The 12,042-nt window shown below is 39.5% G+C and overlaps 1 protein-coding gene across 2 annotated transcripts in view; it reads right to left on the bottom strand.

The window, feature by feature from the left end:
* Positions 1-12,042, bottom strand: part of tll1 (tolloid-like 1) — a 100,855-nt gene that overhangs the window by 8,098 nt on the left and 80,715 nt on the right. For both annotated transcript variants that reach the window (XM_061912758.1, XM_061912766.1), the window contains 3 exons: positions 11,310-11,435; positions 7,828-7,955; positions 774-987 (listed from right to left, as the gene is read on the bottom strand). In XM_061912758.1, coding sequence (XP_061768742.1) covers positions 774-987; positions 7,828-7,955; positions 11,310-11,435 — 468 coding nt within the window. The remainder of the gene's footprint in view (positions 1-773; positions 988-7,827; positions 7,956-11,309; positions 11,436-12,042) is intronic.

The following is a 12,042-nucleotide window of genomic DNA, read 5'->3' as shown; positions in this document are numbered from 1 at the left end:
GTGGTGTAAAGAAAAATATGTGTAAATGTAGATGCACTGCACGACTGCTTCTAAAATACCCATAAAAAGAGGTGAATGTCTCCTGCAAGTTTGAAAACACAATTTCAGGTAGGAGCATGGTACCATGACAGTGCAGTAAATGAGACTGTCTCTGTGGTGGTGCCCTGTACTGGACTGCTCTTTTTCGGTCATCTACAGCTTGGTAGTATTTTTCCGCGAATGCTGTGTTTGTGGCCTGGAAATGTATTTCCACATTTGAATTTGTGTTGTTTGACATTTTTTCCCAACATATTTAAGCACACAGGTGAACCAACCTCGTCAAGAGTGAACACAAATTATATGTTTATGAAGCATTAATTGTTCAGAAATGCTTCTCTTTTTAATTTTTCCATTGCTACTTTACCTAGGGTTGACCGCTAAAAACAATACAATTGTCCGGCAGAAAAAGTTGACGCATAGGCGTCTATACATTTCGATAGACAAAATATTGCAAGATCACAAACAGATCCCGCAGGTTGCAGACCTCTGACTTGGGACGTAGTGTTCCGAGTTTTTAAAGTGTTGAGGTTTACAAAAAAGCAACCATCAACTTATGAAAGAGAGCAAAGTGTTACTCTGTGACAATAAATCATATTTTTTTATATAGTCAAAACTACAGATTGACTTAAAAATGTAGTTGTTTTATGGTAAATTAGCAGCTTGAGAAGTTGGTGTGGTACTTTACTGACCAAACATGCGATTGTCACTAGAGGGAGACATTTATCCATGGTTACCTGTGGAGTGCGAGGCTTGGAAGCCCTTTCTCTGCACCGAGGCATCAGAGATGAAGCGGAGGTACATTCTGTTTCCCGTGGAGACAAGCGGATCGGGCACTTTACTGCCGCACAGACGACCCAAAATGGCCGCCGTGTCAGCGTCCCCGTCAAAGGCCTCCAGGTGGTCGTAGGCGCACTCCTGGTGCTGCTCGATCTCAAACTCACTGAAGGCCTGTAGGAAGAGGAGGAATTGTTATTGTTGCTGCTGCTGTTGTCTGTAAAGCTTAGATGAGACACCGATTTGTGTGTCTCTCAACAAATTCAAATTTATTTCCACATTTGTGCTATTGAAAGTATCCCTCTCTGACGTCAATACCAAGGTTACAGTCAAACACAGTTGCGTGTGCAAACTCAACACAGGTGCTCACACATGCTTTGTCGGAAGTGAGGGTGTAACGTCTTTTCAGTTGCATAAGTGATGTGAGATTATCATCGATTAAAATGGCCGCTAATGACAATTTTGACAACGTGTCAGCGGTGGAGGGCAAGTGAGGCGACAACAGACTGAATAAAAATCACCTGGTTGACAAAGTCTAAGTAAAAACATCATCATATCGTTCCATCTTCTTGCTGAAGGTTGGATTTCATGGTTCGCCAGTAGCACCGGATTTGAGCTGTTAATTTCTGATAGCATCCTGATAGCATTTGTTATTCCATGTTGTGATGTTGGTCTTACTATTTACCTTTTCCCTTCTATTTCTCCCCCAGGAGTTGAGTTTAAAACAGATTATGTTTGAATGTGTGCCCAATCTTTGATTATTTGTCTTCACTAATGCGGACGTTGTATCGATCCGTTGTGGTGAAGAAGGAGCTGAGCCGGAAGGCAAAGCTCTCAATTTACCGGTCGATCTACGTTCCCATCTTCACCTATGGTCATGAGCTTTGGGTCATGACCGAAAGGATAAGATCACGGGGACAAGCGGCCGAAAGGAGTTTCCTCCGCCGGGTGGCGGGGCTCTCCCTTAGAGATAGGGTGAGAAGCTCTGCCATCCGGGAGGAACTCAAAGTAAAGCCACTGCTCCTCCATATCGAGAGGAGCCAGATGAGATGGCTCGGGCATCTGGTCAGGATGCCACCCGAACGCCTCCCTAGGGAGGTGTTTAGGGCATGTCCAAACGGTAGGAGGCCACAGGGAAGACCCAGGACACGTTGGGAAGACTATGTCTCCCGGCTGGCCTGGGAACGCCTTGGGATCCCTCCGGAAGAGCTAGACAAAGTGGCTGGGGAGAGGGAAGTCTGGGCTTCCCTGCTTAGGCTGCTGCCCCCGCGACCCCACCTCGGATAAGCGGAAGATGGATGGATGTGTGCCCAACAAACATGTTTGTCCTTTCCATAATAGTGTTCTATGTTTGCCATTGTTAGTAATTCTTCATTGGGTTTCCTTTCTTTCAATATTGTACGTATACACCACATCTTTTTGCAATTGATTTAGTTATTGTCAAGGATTCAGTTTCAAACAATAAAGAAGATGTTACATATCTATGAATGCTCTCATTCATCCAGGTCATTGTCATGTCAGGGCATTCAATCGATCCCAACTGGACTGTTGGTTTGTCTTGGAAGACATTTTTCCTCTCATCCGAGTCGGCGTCATCAGTTCATGCTCATCGACTTAGATTTGTCTGATGTAGTCAGTCAACTGATGAAGCCTCCTCGGGTGAGCGGCGAAACGTCTTCTAAGACAAACCAAACAGTCCAATTGCGATGGACTGAATGCCCTCACGTTACATATCACTTTGTTGTAAGACTATTTTCCTTGATGTTAAAACTGTGCATGTACTACTGAATCCCTTTTAGCTGTGGCTATTCTACATTCATTTTTTTCTCACATGATCCCTCCATTGATATGGTCTGTCCCAAATATGTACATTATTTAATTTGTTCGATGTTTTCACCATTTATTTTTCTATGAATTGACATGTAACATTAACATTAGTATGTTAATGTTCTTCCTTATAACATGTGCCTGTTTGGTCTTTGTCCTTTTTGCAATCATTTTCATTCCATATTTTTTTCCTGCATTGTTGATGGTATGCAATAGGTTTTGCAGATCAATCAATCAATCAATGTTTATTTATATAGCCCCAAATCACAAATGTCTCAAAGGACTGCACAAATCATTACGACTACAACATCCTCGGAAGAACCCACAAAAGGGCAAGGAAAACTCACACCCAGTGGGCAGGGAGAATTCACATCCAGTGGGACGCCAGTGACAATGCTGACTATGAGAAACCTTGGAGAGGACCTCAGATGTGGGCAACCCCCCCCACCCCTCTAGGGATCATTTTCATTGTCAGCAAGTAGTGCAGTGTTGTATCTCAGGTTGTTGATGTTTTGGCCGCCAATTGAAACGCCTCTCAGATTTTCAATGCTTTAGAGATATTGTAATATTTGTAAAAAACAAACAAAAAAAACAACAAAGTATCCTCTCTTCTAGTTCTAGTAAAACCATGCACCAATTTTCCAAACTAGTACGGGGCAGCGTGTTAGTAGATATCGAGGATTTGCTACTTGTAAATATGTAACAAGGTAACTGCGTATTTATAAAAAACAAACAAACAGTGGCCTTGTGGTTAGAGTGTCCGCCCTGAGATCTGTAGGTTGTGAGTTCAAACGCCAGCCGAGTCACACCAAAGACTATAAAAATGGGACCCATTACCTCCCCGCTTGGCACTCAGCATCAAAGGTTGGAATTGGAAGTTAAATCACCAAAAATTATTCCCAGGCGCGGCCCCCGCTTCTGCTCACTGCTTCCCTCACCTGCCAGGAGGTGATCAAGGGTGATGAGTCAAATGGAGAGAATAATTTCGCCACACCAAGTGTGTGTGTGACAATCATTTGTACTTAATTGAGCTTGCGTTGGCAAAAAACCTGCTTTACCCACTTTTTCACTAAAAAGTTGAACATTTGATTTTAACAATGTAAAAAAGATGGAAGTAATGACACAAAATTCAATTTTTAATGCTTAATATCAATATTACTATTTCTGATGCCGTCGATTAATTTATCCAGGCAATCACTTTGCCATCTATTGCGGTCACAATGTGTTCCTGTGACTCCAGCACACGTAGCACCCGAGATAGTGAGGGAAATGCCCGACTTTGTGTTAAGAACAGCTGTTACCGCAATAAGTCTTTCGTATCCTTTTTGATATACTGGCATGCTTACATTTAAAAGATTGCCAACCCTAGTGATGGGAAATGTAGTACGCTAAGCTACAAGTTAGTGGATTAAATGTAGCTATGCTACACGGGAAACTATCCCCGGAGAATTGTACACTACATTACATAAGTAGCTTGCAACATCAAAGCTACATTTAAATTTATTTTATATTTCTATTTATACACATGTATAACATCATTGTTAATCTAACTGAGAGTGTACAAATGGACCCCAATTACTGGTCATTTAGCTGGGGACACACTAAAACTACACTAGTGGTCCCCGCTCTCCCGTCCAAAGGCAAAACCCAGCAACTCAATTTTGGTCAAAACTGAGCTGATAATAATTTTGGAGTTCCTAGGTGATATGCTTTACATTAGTGTATGCGATATTGTAATTTGTTCCGTAAGTAAGCTGTTACGCGCATGGCAGGACCTAGCAACTACCACATAACCGCGTAGATACAACAGAAAAACCTAGTATCTCAAGGGACCAATCGGAGCTTCTTTGTCAGTCGCCTTATTGTCTTTAATGAGACATTTGCACGAATGGGGGCCGACGGTCAACCTGATTATGTGATATTATGGCACGAGGGGATATTTGGAAGCCTGGCCCAGGACGTTGCAAGCACCTTCATTAAATGTATAGTTCTCGATTCTTCCCCTTGCATACTCTTTTGGGCAGATAACTGTGGGGGTCAAAATAAAAACTGGACGCTGTACACGGCTCTTGCCCAATGTGCAAACGCAGAATGGGATCCACCCGAGATTGTGATAAAATATCTGGAGAAAGGGCACACGTTCATGAGAGCAGATTCAATCCATGGCTCCATCGGCAAGAAAATGAAAGCTCAAGAAAACATCTATACGTTTGATGACTATGTAAATCTTTGTAAGACAGCAGCAAGATAGATTGGTTTTCCTTTGTTTTCTCAAAATCAGGTAGAAGTGAGTTACTAGGTTTAGCTTTTGAACGGGAGCGCACCCCACTGAATGTATTCATCTATTTTGCCTTTTCTTAAGCCCACACCTATAATGTTGTTCATTTTCTTTCTAACTACAGTAAAAAAAAAATGATTTAAATTTTGAAATAAAAAACAATGACTTTTGTTTTGTTTGGGAACAGTTGGTAATGGTTATGTGCAGTAAAGCTTTTCATGAACACAACTCATCTTTATGTGTGTTCCTAAATTTGTGTTGGATGTCTTAGATCAGGGGTGTCAAACTCATTTTAGCTCCGGGGCCGCATGGAGGAATATCAGTGCACACGGGCCGGACTATAAAAATCATGGCATTAAAACTGAAAAAATAAAGGAAACAAACACATTGTGAAAATATTACAATGAAAATATAGAAAAAAATACCGGCAGCGGTAAAGTTTGGAACCATGAGGAAAGAAGAAAGTGAATGAATGTTTATAACTGAATACAATTACATATGCATAAAAAATTGTTTTCTTTTGTATATTTTTTTTTCAATGAATTAAGTAACGTTTATGATAACCGTTTTCCAAAACACAATACAGAAAGTGTGAATGTTGTCTGTCTATCTGTGTTGGCCCTGCGATGAGGTGGCAAGTTGTCCAGAGTGTACCCCGCCTTCTGCCCGATTGTGGCTGAGATAGGCACCAGCGCCCCCCGAGACCCAAAAGGGAATAAGCAGTAGAAAATGGATAGATGGATGGAATACAGAATGTGAAATACAATAGGATAATGCATACATTTATCATTTGTTTTCAAAACGGTTACAAAAGTGGGATCCCAAAAATTTACATTTTTATGACTTGATGGGGTCCCTGGAACCCCATTTCTAAAATTCCTAGCACAGAGTACAATAACAACTTTGCTATCTTCAACTGGTTTTAAATGCAGAGAAAACAAAGTGTATGTTCTTTACCACATCAAAAACTGTAAGAGCAGCACTGTGTGAAAACATTTTAACAAGAAATGGGCAACAAATTATGTTAGTATCTTCTTTTAGATATTTGTGAATTTTAATTGATGACCACTTGAGTTTTAAGGAGCACATTCAGTATGTTGTAAAAAAAACTGAAACTTTTACTGGGATTTTATTATAAAAACAAGTCTTGCTTTTCTTTTACTGTGAAACAGAAATTGGTGGAAACAACATTTTTAGCTGTTATTGACTATAGAGATGTGTTGTACATGAATGCTACTGCTGGTTGTCTCCACAAGTTGAATAGTGTGTACCACGGGGCACTGAGTTTCATCACTAACTGCGCTCCCCTTACTCACCATTGTGTCTTATACTCAATGGTTATCTGGACATCATTATGTGCTCGACGCCTCAATCATTGGTATGTTTTCATCTACAAAACCATTCTTTGTATCACTCCATCTTATCTATCTGGTCTTTTAACAAAAAAAACAAGGAAGTCACAATCTTCGTTCAATGAATGTTCTTCAATTTGTCATCCCCAAAGTAAGAACTGAACTGGGCAAGATAGCATTTAGGTTTTCAGCACCGAAGGCTTGGAATAACCTACAATCGAATATTCAACTTCAAACCCTTGTTACATTAAATGAGTTTAAACCTTCTGTGAAAGGATTGCAGTCTACCATATCCGTATGCACATGTGTCATATGAGCTAGTTTTAATGTTGTAAATGTGATGTTTAAAGTGTTGTTTAAAGTTTTTAATGTAACCTTGCTGCTACCCTCTTGGGCAGGTCTCCCTTAGAAAATAGATCTTTGATCTCAATGGGATTTTACCTGGTAAATTAAGGCGAAATAAAAATAAATAAATAATTTCAGATTTACAGAAAAACTAAATGTCGGGGCACACAAATACTAGTTGTAAATAAGTCCTTGGGGTGCACAAAAAATCGATTCACATCCGAATTGCGATTGTTATTCATCTTAGTTTTAAATGATTTATAATTTTCAAAAATGATTTTTAAAAATTAAAATACAATTTAATATATACCTATATATATACTGTATATACAGTGTATACATACACACATGTATATATACTGTACATACATGTATACAGTATAAATATACACATAGATATATATACACACATACTGTACACACAATGTATGTATACTATATATATATATACACACACACACATATGTACATACACATACACACAATTTTAAATATATATATACACATGCATATATAAATTTTTAAAAGGCATTTTTCTAAAGTAAAAAAATAAAAACAATTTGGGGAATATCCATGCAACCAGAAGAAGCTTTTTTAACATGTAATTTGTCTTGAAAGAGTGATATTGTAATTACTATACCAAATAATACATTGTGAGGATCGGTTTAAGTCGAAAATCGATTGTGAATTCAACCCCCCCCCCACAGGTATTGGAATCGAATAGTTAGCTGTCCAAATATTCACACTGCTAATAACTCTTATTTTCAAAAAGCAAACATCTTCATTTATAAGGGGAAAACCAAGATGTCAGCACGTACACACAGATGGATACAGAGATAAAAATATATACTGTAAATAGATTGACAGACATTAATAATTCCGTAAAGGAAAATGAGGTATATCTCTATCCCAAAATATCCCGCACATCCTTACAACTAATAACAAAAATGAACATTTGCAGTCGGCCTGAAGAAAATGAGAGACTGGCACATGATTTGAGCTAGCATAAAAGTATGCACGTGTGCACACTTGCATGCTGAATGCACACACAACAGTGAGATGTGATGATGGTGGGGCGCAGATGGTGAAAGCCTGCGGTCTCTTTCTAACGCATGAACACATGCAACCATTAAATTATTTCTCAGTGGGGGGTAAAAAGGGTACCAAAAGTCAATTTAGGTGTACTGTTTGAAGGCTTTTAAGGCCACTTACTATCCTGACACGATGTCCCGGCGTGGCCGTGATGTCCCAGGTGCACTCCTTACGGCTGGGGTACTTGTCGGGCCAGTTGGGGCTGCTCAGGGTCCCGCTGGGGCTGTGGATCTTGTGCTCGCACTCGGCTGCGCACACACAGACACACACGTTCATACACATGCGCGCAGAGGAAGTTAAAAATCAAGGCTGCACAGGAAGAGGTCAAAGGAAATGGAGAGGGAACAGGAAGCAGAGAAACGAGAGCGCCAAGCGAAGAGATATTTGTAAAAGCACGACATCCCGCTGACAAGTTCAGTGTTAAATTAACACTTGGAACAATACATCATTGAACATACACAACATGTTTTTTAAGTTAGTTAATAGCAGACATAGCAATGGCAGACATTGTCTATTTTGTCTACCTCATTGTGCAAGTCTTGGCTCCAATTATCTTTTTCTTCTTCTTCCTGACTTAAGCAGCATATCATACACTATCTTGACTAAGGAAACATATTATGTATCTTTCGCACCACATGTTGCTATGCTAGGCACAGAAACATTGTCAGTCACGGATCTGCAGTAGTGCAATAACGATTTATGCTCATCTTACTGTTGTGAAAGGTAAATTGGGTCGAAATGCTAAAGCGCTAATAAAAAGTTAATGGGGTAATATAGTGTCTTGAAATTTGTTTTAGTGCAACAAATTTTGCACAAATGTTGCAATGACAACTCTGAACACTAAAGCCAATGTGCCCCCACTAACGCAAAACAATGCGGGATTCAAGATCACCACGGCAACAAAGAAGTGATTACAGGATTTTACAGTTTGACTTTAAGCTTTTGAGTCTTAGCATGCTAACACAGGCTAACAAATGAAAAATCAGATTTTGAAGATTGGTAACGTGCAATTGTCAGTAAATGAAATGCAGTATGAATCGATGAGAATGTCAAGGCATTCAAAAGACAAACAAGAAGAGTTATAATGAGACCTTTGTTTATTAAAAGAAAAATAAGATGTTTTACAAGACTATGGTAATGAGAGTGAATGTGAAGTCTGACATGCAACATCTACACAATCAAAATATAGAACAAGAGTCGGTAATTACAGAAATAAAGTCAAACTTATCAATATTTGTGTTAACATATGACTCCTAATGCATGGTACATGCAACACAAACGTGCACCTCTCACAAACAACCAAATATTGTGATGACATGACTTGATGGATTTACATGACAGTGCAAGGTTTGTAGGTCAAACTGGGTCTCATGCACATAATAAAAAAAGCACAAAGAGGGACAGAATATGCATGATTGTGCAAGATTATATACGGGGGTCACTCGTGCACAAACTGCAACAACACAAACATGCAAAGAGGAAGCACAACATGCACCTAATGTGCCCAGTGAGACATTTATGAGTTGGTTACACAAATGCAGTGGTCCAGCACAGTGCGTTTACATTTTTTTGTGTGAGCTCTGCGGTAGTACCCATCAAATATTATGTTTCAAATACATAAGTATAAAGATGTCCTTTTACAAGACTAAAGTGGAGATGTATTCCAATTCGCCAAAAAATTATAGGAATAAAGTCAGAAATGTAGGTAGGAATGTCTTAATTTTGTGTATAGTTCAAAACGTACGAAAATGGAAAAAACAAAACATTTTATGAAAACATTTTTACAGTGTTACCTTGTTTTTTCTACATTCCACTTTTTATATAATTACATTTGAAAACAATTATGAGCAAAAGTCTGTTGTAGTGCATTTTTTTCAATTAAGTACGACAGCAAAATAAGCCACCATCGGGCCAGAGAAAGTTGGGAGTGATAGTCCTTTAATAAAGCAGGTGACAAATACTATTTGACACAACTTTATTGACATATTAGCACAAATGAGAAGGGACAACATTTATCAAACAAACTAAGATTTAGCCCAAGAGTACCACAAGAACTTAAGTATGTAGGTAACAAAGTATGAAAGTGCACGGTTGCCTTACTTATCTTAAAAAAGAAAAGGAAAAGTGGTGGTAAATGTTCACCTATCTATTACATTCGTCATTTATGTGTTTCACATTGTTTTTTGCAGGTAAAATTATAATTGTTCTCTGCAAAACGTGTTTGTATTCCTATTTTTGGGTGTCTGGAACAGATTATTGGATTCACATGGTGTTCTTATTGGAAATGTTGTTTTGGTTTTTATTTTAATTCTCTTTTCTGTCTGAACTTTTGAAACGGATTGCTAAGGAAACTCTACAACGGTAGTTAGAGGAGAAGTTGCAATATTAGGAGAATAAAATCATATTTTGTAAAAGAATTTAGTTACAAGAAGAGTCATGAGAAAACACAATTCAATTAATATTCCGGGCCTTTTCAGTACTCTTCTAATATTACAAATTTCTACAGATGTCCGATAATGGCTTTTTTGCCGATATCCGATATTCCGGTATTGTCTAACTCTAAATTACCGATTCCGATATGAACCGATACCAATATATACAGTTGTGGAATTAAAACATTATTATGCCTAATTTTGTTGTGATGCCCCGCTGGATGCATCAAACAATGTAACAAGGTTTTCCAAAATAAATCAACTCTAGTTATGGAAAAAAAGCCAACATGGCGCTGCTATATTTATTATTGAAGTCACAAAGTGCAATATTTTTTTTAACAGGACTCAAAACAGCAGCTTGGAATTTGGGACATGTTCTCCCTGAGAGAGCATGAGGAGGTTGAGGAGGGCGAGGTTGGGGTGGGGATTGTATATTGTAGCGTCCCGGAATATTTAGTGCTGCAAGGGGTTCTGGGTATTTGTTCTGTCGCGTTTATGTTGTGTTACGGTGCGGATGTTCTCCCGAAATGTGTTTGTCATTCTCGTTTGGTGTGGGTTCACAGTGTGGTGCATATTTGTAACAGTTTTAAAGTTTTTTATACGGCCACTCTCGGTGTGATCTGTATGGCTGTTGACCAAGTATGCGTTGCATTCACATGTGTGAAAAGCCGTAGATATCATGTGCCTGGGCCGAAAACCGATACTTTCCGATATCCCATTTTAAAGCATTTATCGGCCGATAATATCGGCAATCCGATATTATTGGACATCTCTACAAATTTCTTTATATTGTGACTGTACTTTTCAATTTATTCAAGTACTTTTACATTTTTCAGTATTTAGGTTTCGAGTAAACAAGCAAAAATGTTTATACCCAAAATAAAAAACAGTTCCAAAATGTTTTTTTTTTTATTGCATTGAATGTTGGAAAATGTATTTTCATGTACACATGTATGATCTGATGTACAGTATGACAATAGATTGTGCAAGTGTACCTAATGCTGTGGCCAGCCAACGTACATCTTCAAATGGAGAGGTCCAGTCGGTTGTTGTAGTTTGCATATTGATAATAATGGCCGTTTCGATGCGCAATGTTTTGCTTGTAGTGGTAACCGTGGTGATGATGCTGATGCTGATGCCAGGGGCCGTGCCAGTGTGCGTGCAACCCACCTTCCTTACAGTCGTGCTTGTTCTCGTGCAGCACGAAACCGTGGCGACACTGGCACACGTATGAGCCCACTGTGTTGATGCACTCGTGCTGGCAGCCGCCGTTGTCTTTACTGCACTCGTCTTTGTCTGTTGGGGACACACAGAAGCGCACATCACACGTCGGTGCTGAGGTCAGATACCATGGAGGACGAAGAGGAGGGAAGAGGTTCAAGGACTGGTTAGTGGAAAAAGGAAAACGCTATAAAAAACCCATGATGAGTACACACTACAAAAAGTTTAGGACTATTAGTATGAGAGATGACAGCTAGTTTAAAAGGCAAGCTTGTAGAAAGAGGCCAGAAATAAAGCAGGGAGGTATAGTAATAATTGCAAACAGAGTGTGTCTGTACAGTATCTGTGGCGTGTGTCTGATGTGGTATTATAGTGTTATTGTGTGCCCGATCTCACTGTATTGCTGTCTAAGAAGCTTTAGCACTGATGGCACACACAGCGTCCATTGTAGCAATCCTCAGGTCAAGCACACAGTGTCCACGTGCACGCACACTTACACTCACGTGGCTTAGAGGGGTGTGTGTCTGTGTGTGTGTGTGTGTGTGTGCGTTTCTGTGAGGGAGGTCGAAAGGACCTCCCTAAAGCTTTGGGCTGCTCGCCAGTCCAAAGCTATTCTGGAAGCTTGTCGCTCAGCCACTCTTGCACAATGAACACATCTGAATGTGTCACTTTGTGTACGTTG

The sequence above is a fragment of the Nerophis ophidion genome, linkage group LG01, assembly GCF_033978795.1.
Source record: "Nerophis ophidion isolate RoL-2023_Sa linkage group LG01, RoL_Noph_v1.0, whole genome shotgun sequence".
NCBI lineage: Eukaryota > Metazoa > Chordata > Actinopteri > Syngnathiformes > Syngnathidae > Nerophis > Nerophis ophidion.
This window is presented reverse-complemented; position numbering and strand designations above follow the sequence as displayed.